The sequence below is a fragment of the Notamacropus eugenii genome, chromosome 1 (assembly GCF_028372415.1).
Source record: "Notamacropus eugenii isolate mMacEug1 chromosome 1, mMacEug1.pri_v2, whole genome shotgun sequence".
Taxonomy (NCBI): domain Eukaryota; kingdom Metazoa; phylum Chordata; class Mammalia; order Diprotodontia; family Macropodidae; genus Notamacropus; species Notamacropus eugenii.
Genome location: NC_092872.1, coordinates 297505280 through 297520043, shown reverse-complemented (window position 1 = coordinate 297520043; position 14764 = coordinate 297505280). Strand labels below are relative to the sequence as shown.

Below are 14764 nucleotides of genomic sequence, written 5' to 3'. Positions count from 1 at the left end.
TGAGAATTGGACTCTAAGAAAAGCTGAACACAGCAGAATTGATGCTTTTGAATTGTAGAGCTGGAAAAGACTTTTGAGAGCTCCTTGCACAACAAGAAAGTCAAATCAGTCAATACTTAGATGAATTCAGGCTATTCATTGGAAGGTCAAATACTGAAACTGAAGCTTAAATACTTTGACCACATAATGAGAAGATGGGATTCATTGCAAAAGACTCTGATGTTGGGGGAAAGATTGAGGCAAAATGAAAAGGGGATGGCAGAGAATGAGATGGGTAGGTATTATCATGGAAACAACAAACATGCCCAGCAAGGCTTGGTATGCCATGGTTAATGGAGCCATGAAGAATTGAACACAACTAAACTACTAAACATCAACAATAAAATAATCTTGGGTTGGGAGAAAGGACTCACTCTTGTGAGGATCAGTAAATATATTTCTATTTATATAGAAATTCTAAATATACAGTCTATAGAGAGTAATCTGGCTTATTAACTTCTGAGAATTGACAATAAAAATAATGGCAGAATACAGCTAAAAATCTTTGATTTGAGATCCAGCAACTCAGGCTGAATAGAGGACGTGTCTGCATATTCTGAACGAGTGCTTTGATAATTTCCTATGCCATGGGTTTTTATATTTGCACCCTTAGGATTGTGTGAACCTTAGTTTCTTCATCTGTAAAAATAGAAAATGATACTTGCTACTCAATAATACTTAGGGAGGGCTATGAAATCCTTTGGTTAGAGATCTTGGATTCATTTCAGGATTCTATGTTTTAGTTAGTTTTCATCTTCAAAAGAAAGTTCTAATGTGTAAGGACTCCTGAATATCTTGGAGTAAGATAGGAGGGATATACCTAAGGATTCCCCTCAATCCTCTACTTAATAGTTTGCTAACCTTGTATAATGTCTAACGTGTTTTGTTACTAGCTGTTTTTTCCTGGTGTGAATTTTAATGGCTCCTTTAGAAACATTACTGTATATTCTGAGGTTCCATAATGGACCATATTCCACTTTCAGTCATGCCTGAACAATTCCCACTGGCTCTTAAGTAACTGGGAGCTAGGATTTAGCTCATTAGTAGTGGGATTATAGTAAGATATGTAGAATCCACACTGGTACATGCATATAAAATATGGTTGAAATGTTTACATTCCAGTCTACCTTCCAGTGCCTATTAGGGAGGTCTGAAATGTGCTCAGATTATCCCAAAACATCAAAACATCTCACAGGTTGCTTGTTCCTAACCCAGAGATCAGAGATAGCACTTTTATATGATGTGACTTAATACTACCCTTTCCTCCAACCCACTCCCCAAAAGCAAAAAATGAGGGGCATGATGATCTATATCCAAGTTACTTTCTAACTCTGATATTTTGATTTTTTTCATTGTTACTGACAATACAGAGCAGACAGCTCTCACTGAAGTGTGCTATAAAGGCAGCAGGCTGTCTGATGACACACTCACTAGTGAAAATTGAAAACTGATAAGACAATATATCCTTTAGGGGGGTGATTAAATGTGGGGCCCATATATATATATATATATATATATATATATATATATATATATATATATATATATACATATACACCTTTTCCTGGCTTCCTGAGCAAGTTTATCAGCACGTGACCTATGGGCATGAAATAGCAAGACAATGTCATTAACAGTAGGGTTTGGAGATGGGGGGGTGCATTCTACCGGCAGGGAAGTTATGCTCACACATATACATTCAATACATGTATATACATACATACACATATGTAAACACCCACATATACAACCACCTAGCTGTATGCAGGTGTTTATCTATATCTATATATAGCTCAGTGGTGCATTGGATAGAGTGATGGGACTGGAGTCAAGAAGACTCATCTTCCTGAGTTCAAATCTGGCCACAGACACCTTCTAGTTGTGTGACCCTGGGCAGGTCCCTTCACCCTGTTTGCCTCAGTTTCCTTACCTGTAAAATGAGCTGGAGAGGGAAATGGCAAACCACTCCAGTGTCTTTGCCAAGAAAACCCTAAATGGGGTCATGAAGATTTGAACATGACTGAAAAACAGTTGAACAATTACTATATACATGTATATAGGTGTGTGTACAGTGTGTGTATATATATATATATATATATATATATATATATATATATATATATATATGTATGTACGGAGAGACAGAGAGACAGAGGGAGATAGAGAGACAGAGACACAGAGAGAGAAATGAAGACAGAGAAAAACATACAATGTCAGAGAAATATAAAGAACTGTTTCAAAATAATGATCTTTACTGTTTATAAACTAACATAGCTATATTATTTGTATAGTGAGCTAAAGCATGGCAATGATGACTGAGAGTGGGGGTGCAGTGAGTTTTGTATGCGTGTGTGCATGTGAATATTTCTTTAATAATGTTCTGAAACTGGGAAGTCACTAAACAAATTTTGGTATTATATATGAATATGGAGGAGTATTACTGTCCTATAGTTAGTGATAAAAGAATATAGAAGGGAGGACACATGAATTGATTCAATGAAGTAAGCTGCACAAGGAAAAAAATATATACAGTGACTATAACAATGTAAATGAAAACCACCACCACCGCAATGGCAAAACAACTCAATGCTGTGACATTAGAATGATCAGGTTTGGTCCCAAAGAAGAGGAGAAAATATATCCCATCTTTCTTTGCAGAGGTGGGGTACCAAGTGTGTGAAACATTGGATACGCTGTTGGTTAATTTTCTGCTTAGTTGTTTTTTTGAACGCTTTCCTCACTGCTTTCTCCTTTCTTATTCTTTGTTATGAGGAATGACTTGCTGGCTAGGGGGATAGGGAGAGATATATTTGAAAATATAAGTTGGAGTCATTGAGTCACCTTGCATCCCTTTAACTCCAGAGATTTTCTAGGGATGCCTCTTTTGGCCCAAGTTTCAGAGGCCACATTTGTGGCCTCTGTTTTGACCCAGATCCTTTTCCAGTGCTCTGGAGTCCTTTCTCAGATCAGATACGTTCTTTGTATCCCAGCTCCTGCCTCCTGGGTGGTATTCCTCTAGGTCATATCATCACCTGTTCCTGCATGTTGTGAGTCCTTTCTCCAATGCTTCTCAGTATTCAACATCCAACCTGCTACAAGGGATGATGATTTTGAACAGACTAATCACTTGCCTCCCCTGAAACTCTGCTTGTACTCATTCTTTAATGGTTAGTTAACACACTCCTATCCCAGTATGCTGTCTCCATTGTGATTCTGAACCCCTGGTTATCATTCTGTGAACTGATTTCCGCATCCTTCATTGTCTGTTTCCTTACTCCCATCTCCCTTCCCACTTATTGTCCCACTCCAAATTTGCCATCTTCTTCCACTGTGCTCTTTGGAATGATTTGCTCCATAGTTAACAAAGTTCTTTCATGTTAACTCTTTTCCTGTCCTATTCCCTCTATCATCTGTCTCACACTGAGCTCTGATGACCTAATATCCTGTCCACCTCAACAAATTCAGTGCTTGGCTATCAGTCTTCCTCTCCATCCCAACTCCTGCCCTCATATTATGGAACTTTAACGTACATATTGATAACTCTTTTGAACATCTTACCTCCCCAATTCCTTAGTATACTTAATTTTTTACTCTTCCACTCCACCTCAGCTACATAGATAGATAGTCATACCTTTGATCTGATCTAACTCAAGTGTTCTACTTCTGTGTTTATGAATTCTGAAATGTCTGATCATAATCTTTTATTACTCTATCTTCTGCCTTATGACCCTTAACCCTGATTTTTGTCTTTACAATGACCTTCAATTCCTCTACAACTTCACTGTTTTCCAGGTCATTACCCCATGCACTGGCCATACTCTTGTTCCTTCCTTGTGTTGACTCCATGGAGAACCAGTTCAACTCTACACTGGCCTCTACACTTGAGTCCCTTGCCCCCTTATCCTAATACCAATAGGGCAGTGAGGTGTCATAATGGAGAGAACACTGGGTTTTGGAATCAGGAAGACTTACCTTCATGAGTTCAAATCTATATATACATATACTATATATAAATATATGTGCATATATTTATATATAGTATATAAATATATATGTATATATACACACATATGTATATATATGTGTATGTAATGACTATAATAATCAGTTTATTACAAAGACTAATCATTCTTGAAAATATAAGCCCCAGAGGAGCAAATGGGTAATTAAATATACAATATAAATATTTATGTCAAATGAATTTTTACCCTTACATCCTGATAGACCTGGAAGTTAAGAAAGCATAAGAAAAATTAAGAGCTATTAGCTATGTGTTAACGGAGAAACCACATCTAAACCAAAAAGTATTGGGGGAAAGGAGGTGATGGAGAAGAGCTGAAAAAACCCCCACCCATCAATTTATATACTAGTAGCTCTAATCCATTTAAATGTTGGCCAATTAAACTTAGACCTTAAAATACAGGATATGGGTACAGTTTAATCTTAATGGTCAAAACATTTACCTAAGATGTAGGTCCTTCAGAATAAAATGAGTACAGAATCAACTTGATGTTTTTCACTTTGCTTTTTATAATTGTTATTAGTTTAAAAGGATTCTGCTTTTTAAAAAATTCTCCCACAGCTCAGTGTTCTCCCCCACCTCAAACCATACAAAGCCCACTCCTGCCCTTGCACTGTTTATTTAATTAAGTCAATACTTAACAATACTTTTCAGGTGCTTTTGAAAACAAACACATTAAACTTCTCCCCTTCAGCTCTACTTGACTTGTAAATGTATTAGTTGTCTCATATTGGGTTGAAAGGTAACCAAGGAGTATATTCTGGTATTTCTTTATAAATGACTAAGATGTAAAAATCTCTGTAATTTATTAATTAGCTCTGAACCTTCACCCCTAAACTGGGGTTCAAATCCAGAGAAATCTCTCTTCCCAAAATTTTCTCTTCTCTCCCAATCTTTAACCCTGGTCTCATAAGCTCAGATAAGCATTAATGTTACTGTCTATATAACAATAATTTATTAACAGTAATATATAAGGCAGACACAAATTAATATTTCAGCTGTCAGAAGGATTACCACCATAGTCACTTTTCCAGGAGTAAGCCAGTAAATGTGAACAATCCATTTCTCTGAAGCATAAAACAAATTTGTATAATATGATTTGCATTATTTTTTTCTATTTTTATTTATCTATTTTTCTATTTCTATTTTTTTCTATTTTTATTCATTATTTTTCTATCACTTACTTAAGTGTAAAAATCAACTATTCAATAAATCAAGTTCCAATTTGTAGAACTGGCTAACTTCTGAGGTGTCAATGCTCACAGTGGAAATTTAACAATTGTCTTTGGCTGGTAGCACACCCCTGCCTTTAACCATTGACTGCAATTGTTGACTCATCCAAAACATAGGTACCACAGTCCAACAATAATTTAGGATGGCAGTTAAAAGTCTTTTTCCAGGGATGTCCTCTCCACAGAATGCCTTCTCCACAGATTAAAAGCTAAATTCAGTTCTCTCAAAATGTCTCTTCAATGTCTCTTAAAAATGAGAAATCTCCTTGGGAAAGAAGTTCTTTTAGTTCTAACAGAGTCTCACTCAGATGCTTTCTCTATGTCAATTAATTTCTTTGGTCTCTCACAGATAGCCCTCTGCTGTCAGTTAACCATATATCCTTTCTTTCATGAGAGTTAACTAGATCACTCACTCAAAGATTTTTGTTAAGCTAGTAGTCCCTCAAATTTCATTACCTCTCTTTTAATGGTACAGTATTAATATGCAAAGTCTCTATTGGAGGGGCTATTTAAACTGGGATTACATATATCCTTCCTAAGTGAGATTTAGGGAGACCTGACTACTCTGTTTTATGAAAAGTTATCCAAATTTGTTCAGTTGTGGGCTACTTCAATTAGGAATCCAAATCTAGGTGGACAGCATGATGTCTTTTAAAAGTTAGTAGTTCTATGAAATATTATACTTAATTTTAAAAATCTGATATATTTTCATTGATATATTGCTTTCATTTGTGAACATATCCCCATTCGTTCTTCTCCCAAACAAGCTCTTCTTGCAAAAAAGAATTCTAAAGAGAAAAAAAGCAGTTCAATTAAAATCAATGAATACGTTAACTGAGTATGATAGTATATGAAGCATCTTCTACTTATTGTCCCTTACCTCTGCAAAGAAAAAAGGGAGATACATTTTTATCAACTCTACTACGGAGCTAAGATTCTAATTACATGGTATTTAGTGTTTTTGTTGTTGTTATTTGCATCAAAACTGTTGTTTTTGTATTGTATATATATTTTTGTATTGTATGTATATTTTCCTGATTCTATCTATTTCACATTCTATCAGTTCATACAAGTCATTTGATGCTTTTCTGAATTCTTCATATTTATCATTTCTTACAGAACAGTATTATAGGAAAGGCCTGACTGACTCAAGACAATTTCCTGGTAGTTTAGGTTTGATATTTTAAAGAAAGGAAACACTCATAGTTCATATAAGTTAACACAAGGTGCTTCATTTGTCTATAGCAGGAGAAGGCTATTTGGCAAGGATATTCAGTGAGAACATCTATTTGACATCTATTGTTAAAGTCAAGTGCAGTTCTTTTGCCACTATGGTGCCCATGGTTAACCCCTTCCCTCCCTGCCCATCCCCAAAACATCAGAGTAAAACTGGCACACCTTTTGGCTTTTTATACTCAAGCAACAGGAAGATACATCAAATGCCTGAACCTCAGTCCCTTGAATCAGTTAAATCTTAAGGACAATTTCAATACCTTTGAAAGAAAAAGTAGCCAAATCAGCATGGGGATATTGCTCCCACCACACTTAATGTTTCTTTATGTTCTTGTACTAAAATTATCTTATTTGTTTCCTAATTGATGGACATCTATTTTATTCCTAGCATTCATCTTCCATTAAAACTGCTTCTATGAATATTCTAGTATATGTAGAGCTATTCTTTTTTGTCTTTAATGAAATTGCAATATATACCTAGCAGTGATCAAAGGTATTGACATTTTAATCACTTTCTTAGTAGAATTCTAAATTGCTTTCAAGTGAGCCAATTTATATGAAGGCTATCATTATTTTCATCTCGTCATTTTTGCTAAAATGCTTTACCAGGAAAAAAGTAGATTTTCTGAGTGGGAGGTGAAATCCTAGCCATTTTGATGCTCATTTCTCTAGTGACTTGGAATATTCTTTTATATGGTTTGTTAATAATGTGAAAGTATTCTTTTGAGACATGTTTATTCATATCCTTTGATGACTTACTGATTAGGTAACGATTCTTGGTCAGTTCCTAAATATCTTGTATATCAGATCCTTATCAAAGACATTTGATGAAATTACTTATTTCCCCCATCAATGGCTTTCCTCCTTTTCCCTATTTGCATTGATTTTGTTTGTACAAAACCTTTTCAATTTCATGTAATCAAGATATCTATTTATCGTTTGTGATGTATCTGGAATCAGGAAGAAAGATCTGACTTCAAAACCAGTCTCAGACTATTACTAGTTGTGTGGGAAAATCACTTAACTTCTGTCTGCCTCAGTGTTCTCATCTATAAAATGAAGGTAATAATAGCACCCACCTCCCAGAGTTGAAATGGGGATAAAATGAGATAATATTTGCAAAGTGCTTGCAAACCTTTAGCACTATACAAATGTTAGCTATTATTCTTATTATTTGGTTAAGAACTCTCCTCCAGACATAGTTTTAAAACTATGGTGTCATTCTCTCCTAATTTGCTTTCAGTTTTATGACCTTTCGCCTTAATGCCACATATCTACTTGGAGATTATTGCAGAATAAAGTGCTGGTTTAATTCTAATTTCTGCACACTTCTTTCCAGTTTTCCCAGTGGTTATTTTAAAATAGGGTATTCTTTTTTTCAAGTAATTTATTTTCTTAAGTTTATTGAATGTTGGGTTGTTGATTTTGATGGTTTTTGATTCTTTCTTATATATTTTTAAAATTCTTAGCCAGTACCAAATCTATGTCATGATTACAGCTTTATAATGTAATTTGAGATGTGGAAGTGCCATTCCCTTTTCTTTCCAACTTTTTTCTATTAGCATTGAGATTCTAGATCTTTTGTTCCTAGAAATGAATTTTGTTATTACCTTGTCTAGCTCCATAAAACACGTCTTTGATGGTTTGATTGGTATAGCACTCTAAATCTGTAAGTTATTTTAATAAGTAGTAATTTTTATTATATTAGCATTGCTAAACTATGAGCAATGAATAACTTTCCAATTATTTAAGAGAATTTGTTAAAGACAATGCATATTCACAGGGCCAGATACATTAGTAGACATTTTGAATAGACAGAACCTAGAGACATTGTGCCACAGCGAATGGAGAAGACTGCTGAACTGGAAATCAAAAAGACCTGAATTTGAATCTTACCTTAAATACTAGCTATATGTGATTTTCAGCAAGTCACTTAAAACCTCCAAGTCTCAATTTCTTCATCTGTAAATTGGGGACAATAGTATCTATAGCATTTATCTCAAGAACTAGCTATCTTATTTGAAGCTTGGGCCATTGTTATAAGTTGCATTTATGATCAAAGAGTTTGCTCAGTAATTTGGTTCCACTGATACCACCAGTGACATCCTGGAGCAAAAACTGTGGGGTTCTTGACTTATACTCACAGTCACTTGTGGTGATCTGTATAGCATTCTAAAGTGCTTTAGAGTTGAAAGGAAGCTTAGAGTTCATCTTCATCTCAACTCCCAAACCTCCCTTGTTGGGATCTCCTCTGTGGTATCCTTAACAAATGAACCTTCCCATTAACAACAAATCAATAAATTTAAGTGCCTGCTATGTGCTTTTGTTGTTGTTCAGTAGTTTCAGTCATGTCTGACTCTTCATGACCCCATTTGGGATTTTTCTTGGCAAAGACACTGGAGTGGTTTGCCATTTCCTTCTTTGGCTGATTTTTACAGATGAGGCAAATACAGATGAGAGAAATAGTGAGTTGTCCAGAGTTACACAGCTAGTATCTGAGGCCAGATTTAAACTCAGATGAGTCTTTCTGACTCTAGGCTCAGCATCCAATCTGCCAAAATGCTAAGCACTGTGTGAATCACTGGGGATACAAAGAGAACAAAAGAAAGTCCCTGCCCTCAAGGAGCTCCCAATCTAATGGGGGGAAACAACACATAAGAAGAAGCTGAAAAATTGGGGAATGGAGAAGGAGGGGTACCTGGTGCTGGGACATGATGAAGACTAGAGGAGTGCATCAGAGTGAAGCAGGGTGGGTGGGTGAGGGAAATAAAGAGATGGCTGCCCTAGGGACCTTTCTTTAATGGAGGATCTGGGAGGATTTCTTTAGTGATCCATCCTTCACCCTCTACAACTGGGGAGGGGGGAGGGACAGGGAGTACAGATCAATGTGAGTTTCAAGGCTAATGTGATCTTTCAGGGTTATGAGATTCTGATGAAATTCAGGAGTGCAGCCAAGTGGGAAATGAAGAGGAACTTAACTGGGAATGCTTTGCCCTTTGAGCCAGTCCATTCCACGACTGGATAGCTCTAATAGCTAGAAAGTCCTTCTTTATATTGACCTAACTTTTATCTTTCATTAAACTCCATCCATTCTTTGAAGTTTTCCTCTCTGGAACCCCACAGAATATGTCAAATCCATTCTCCTCATGAGTGCTCTTCATGTATTTGAATGGAGTTATTATTTCTCCCCTAAATCTTTTCCCAATTATAAGTCTTCATTTTTTTAGGCCAAGTGACTTCACCAGCTGTGAGGGATTTGGCCCTAGGGCTTAAGTTTTGAATGAAGTCCAGTGTTTTGGGTTACCAGCTCTTTTCCTGAATGACTTTCAGGAGACCTCACCCTTGGCCTAAGAACATCCTCTACTAATTTGACTAGTTTGTAATAATTTTCTAAAGCTTGATTTATCAAAGTTTGGATCAAAATGTGAGTCTTCACCTCTTGGTCCTTGGGCCTACTTCACTTTCTGAGTTCAGAAATATCTGCCCCACACAAATCTCTTCAGTTGCTGTCACCACAGCTGAATGCCTGAAACTTGCCTAAGGTTACAAGGCTAATAACTTTCTTGGATTTGAACTCAGTCTTCCTGACTCCACTTTGCCACCTACCTGCCTAGATTAAGGTTAGGGAGCAGCATAAGTAGTTCTGGACTTGGATTCGGAGTCAAGAAGTCTCAGGTTCAAATCCTGGCTCTAACACTTGCTCTGTCTGACCTCTCTAAACGTCAGTTTCCACATCTGTGGATGTGGATATGAGGATAATATCTATAGGATCAAATAAGAGAAAAAGAATTTTCCAAACTTTAAATTGATATATAAATGTAAGCAATTATAATTAAGGTAATTAGAGGTATATTTGAAAGAAAACTAGTTCCAGATTAAGTAGTATCTTAGTTTGCCAGTTTAATCCTCCAGACTTAGCTTGGTTTATGACTCCTCCTGAAATTCACATTAGGAGTTCACTAAACCCCCCAAAAAGGATGATCACTCATATTTCTCACTGATACTGTAGACTCCAGTTTATTTGTTGGTTTATAGTCCAGATTTGTCTCTTAATCAATCAGGAGATTCTTCATTGGTGGTGGGCTTTGAATGATTCACTTACATCCCCATAGCAATTATGATAAAATAAGCTAAGGTACTGAATGTCCATATGGGGAATGTCCACATTGGGGAGTGGATTTTAAAAAATCATATACCACACAAATTTGTTCAGTGCTCAGAATATAGAATAATTCAACCAGAATCTAAAGTCACTCTCCCAAGTTAAAAAAAATTTGCAATAATAATTTTCATTATTCAATTTTAGTTTCTCTTTCAATAAGCTCGTGTGCCACTGTGCCTCTTAAAATGTGGCACCTCCAACTGGACTCAGTGGATGTGATTTGGCTAAGGTAGAGAGAGATGGGGCTATCACGTCTCTCTTTTTGGACCCTATATTTTAAATCCACAATAGACACCTACCAGTTTCTTTCTTTCCAAGTGCATTTTCATGGAGCAATAAGGTGTGCCAGCACACACTCCTTTAAATAAATAATTATATCTAAATTCCTGATCTTCACCTTCCCATCTCTGTGGTTTCTTTAGATATCCTTGTTCTTATCCAGAGTATCTTTTACTACCATCCTCCAACTCATTAAAGGAATTTGTCTCTCTTTTTAATTGAGGAAAAAAAGCAGTGAAAAAAGTCGGTGATGTTTTCACAGACGTGAGAAATGTTCTGCATCCGTGCCCCCTCCCTTCTTTTCTCGCTTTCTTTCTCGCTCTTCTTTCTCTCCTACTACTTCCTCGAAGTTAATCACCAGCTGTATTATTTAACAGGTCTGGATGAGCAGAGGGCCTCGGCGCTGAGGGGATTCTCGTCCCTTCGTTATCACTTGAGAACAGGGGAGAGAATCCGGTTGCTTCCGACCTCAGTGTGCCTCGTCTGACCCCTGCAGCCAAGGGGTGGGGGGGAATGCTGGGTTTTTTCTTATGTAATAGGTTCTCTGCAATTTTCATTCAGATCTGGTTGGCTGCAAGCTGGCAGGCAGCCGGAGCTACGCCTCCAACTCAGATGAGCTCATCCATCCCCAGCTCTCAGTCTATTTATTTATTTATTTTAGGAGATGGGAAACTGGGGTGGGGGTGGAGATTGAGAAAGGGGGTGCTGGGAGGGGGAGGGGAACTACTACAGCCCCAAACCCTTGGTGCTTCAACATTAAAAAACAGACGGCCACCCCCTACACCCTACTCCCACTTTAACATTTTTTCCTCACTGAATGCAGAGACCCTTCTTGTCCTCCCCGCTTTCTCCTTCCTTCCTTTCCTCCTTTTTCCACATTCCTTCTACCCTTTTTTATTCTCTTTGAAGAAGACGGAGGGGGCGGTGGGGGTGGGGGTGCAGGGGGAGGAGGGAGCAGGAACAGGAAGAAATTTACCGCAATGGGTTTCACAGTTGATTCTCCTCTGGTTTAGATTTTAATTGCCAGTGGGTGTCACTGGTTAGGAATCGGCCAACGAGGGAACTCCCCCTCCCCCATCTCCCTCTCCAATTAGCAGAAGCATTCACTACCAGGCTCACTTAGCCCTGTGCCTCTGCCAGCCCTCGCCAGATGCATCAGTCTAGAACCGGCTGCAAGTAATGCTTCGACTACGGTTCGGAGGGAATTGTTTTATTTGGCATGATATGATTCAGAAATAGAGCTGCCCCTTCTTCTTTCCCCTCCCCTGCCTTGTCCTGCTGTACAAGGCAAGGCAAGCCAAGCCAAAACAAGGCAAGGGAACCCAGCCTTTACATCTCTCTCTCCTCCCAGCTCTTAAACAGCTGAAGGCAGGGATAATTAAAGAAGTCCAAGTCCCACGCAGAGCCTCGGACCTCAGGTCATCGCTCCTGGAAGTCAGTCCAGGGTCTCCTTTCAGAACCTTGGAGAGCTCCTGCATGTGGGAGCTCTAGATGGCGCCTTAGCCCAGAGACTGCCTGTGGGAGATTCCAGTGAACCCTACGCCCTCTCTACAGCTTGCCCAGAGAAGAGATCCACCCGATTCCAGTCCCATAGGGTCGAGCAGATGGAACTGAAGCACTTTGGACAGATCTCCCCCTTCTACCTGGACTGAGCTGCGGGCTTCAGATCCTGAGCAGTCTCCCTAGCTCCTACAAGGGAGACATGGAGGACGACGAAGAGAGAGACATAGACACGTGCATTTTCTTCTTTCCATCGGTCCAGGGTGACCTTTATCAGTAGGAGCAGATCAGCGTCAATCTCTAGGACAGTTTCCTAGTGGGCAGCTCTATGAAACCTGAGGAGAGGCGGCAATCGACAAACTCTACCCTAATGGCTCAGGGTGAAATTATTCATACTGAAATGCGTGTTGCTTATTTGTTTAAGTTTATTCAAATGCACGTTTCTGGCTTTTTAAAGGGAAAATGCAACTGCCTCGAAATCAGAAACGATAGAAAAATTTTAGGTACCTATGAATAAGAGCCGCCTGCCTGCAGCAAGCTGATACTTGGAACCTATTTGAGGACTCTCAGCTCCTGCCAGGGGAACTAGCCGCTGAGTGTAGAGCTCTTTAAATTGCTCGGGGTTTTCATGCATCATTTTAAATGTGTACTTTGCCTAGAATCTACTCCATTTTCCTCCTATTACCATTCCTGATAGAACCTTCTCTCCTCTCCTCTCTCTCGCCTTCACCTCCCCCATCTTTCTCCCGGGTTCTGTGGACATACGTAGCAAGACAGAGCTAGGGTTTGGAGCTCCCTGCAATTGCCTTGACTTTTGATTTTTTTACTTCTTCCTGGATTACAAGATTGGATGGTGCACCGTTAAGTCCAAAACCCCGATGAGCCGCAGTGTTAGGAAGAATCCTGGTGTGAGTGTGTGTTTGTACTGTTGTGTGTGTGGGGGTGCAAGAAAAAAACAACTTTGGATCCCCAAAGCCCCCCTTTCCTCCTCATGCAAGTTTCTTTGGAAGTCGTACGATGAGGAATTCTTTTGCATATAGCTGAGGGCAAAGCAAACAGTACCTGGGGGAGGGGGGCAACGCTGCAACGGGAAGGGGAAATAATATTTGCCCCCAGTATTCTCTACAATCAACGATGGCAAATGAACCGGTGATTTTGAATGTCTATGATATGGTGAGTATGAAATGGTAGGAGGTTGGGTGCAATGACAACTATATATGCCCCTTGTGATTGGACACAGCCGGGCTAATAAGAGGAGCCCAGCGCAGAGTCCTGGAGAGACCGGCTGTCTGTCCGGACTGACAGACACATAGACAGATTGACACGGTGCTTGGCTCCTGCTGCTGCCATCGCATCTCCCAGGAGTGGAAGGTAAAGCGCTCTGGTGTGACTAGTTGGTGCGCTCTTGGGGAGGGGGAGATATGATTGCCTTCCTTTGCAGGAAGTTCAGGCTTGCAGGAGATGCAGGAACCTCTGGTTTCTGGAGCTGAGCCGGTTTGCCCTTGAATTTCAAGGCAGGTAGAGCCCAGGAGTCATGGAGAACTCAAGTTCTTGTAAGGAAGAACAATTATTTAGGAATCTTAAAAGGAGAGTTCCACTGTGGGGTGAACTTTGGCTGTGGAATGTAGAATCCAGATCTTGAGAGGATTCAGTTAACAGTGACTGTGTTATGTCACAAGTTCTGCATCCAAATGCAAAATTCTGCAAAATCACAACTCAGAAAAATTTTTTCCAATCCTCCCCTAATCTCCAACAATGCACCCACTCCTGATCCATACTCATTTAAAGGGCTGAGGACACTTTGCAATTTTGCTTCAACATCTTCTCCCTAAAAGAGTAGGGCAGATAGCCTGGTTTATATTACACATGTGATCCCTTAAGCAAATCCACACACAAGAGATTAAGGGTAAGAGGAAGTATAGTTTTGAATCAGAATGGTTTGCTTTGGGACCAGTTGTTAGCCTTTTACTGTCTTGTACTCTGTGTAGAGGGCTTCCCTTATTCATCCTACCACTCAAGTTAATGGGAGGTAAAGGGCTACATGAATCCCGTAGCCCTAGTTTCTTTCAAGACTCCTTTAGGGAATCCACAAGGGACACACATTTTAAGATAATCTTACCTTTGAGGAAAATATAATGCAAATAGACAAAGGTGGTGCAGCAGTACCAAACTCATGCTACAGTAAAATTGGATAAAGATACCAGTCAAAAATAGGATTGCCTAGGGAACATGCAGAAATCACACACCAAATAAATGATAGGTGTTATAATGAAAATAAAGGTATATATGGTATAAAGGTTA

At 38.9% G+C, this 14764-nt stretch overlaps 1 protein-coding gene across 1 annotated transcript in view; it reads left to right on the top strand.

Annotated features, from left to right (window-relative positions):
• Window positions 1-13597: 13597 nt before the first annotated feature.
• Window positions 13598-14764, top strand: part of LOC140517198 (deubiquitinase DESI2-like) — a 101378-nt gene continuing 100211 nt past the window's right edge. The window contains exons 1-2 of the mRNA XM_072628231.1: window positions 13598-13636; window positions 13769-13834. Of these exons, the coding sequence (XP_072484332.1) occupies window positions 13598-13636; window positions 13769-13834 (105 nt within the window). The remainder of the gene's footprint in view (window positions 13637-13768; window positions 13835-14764) is intronic.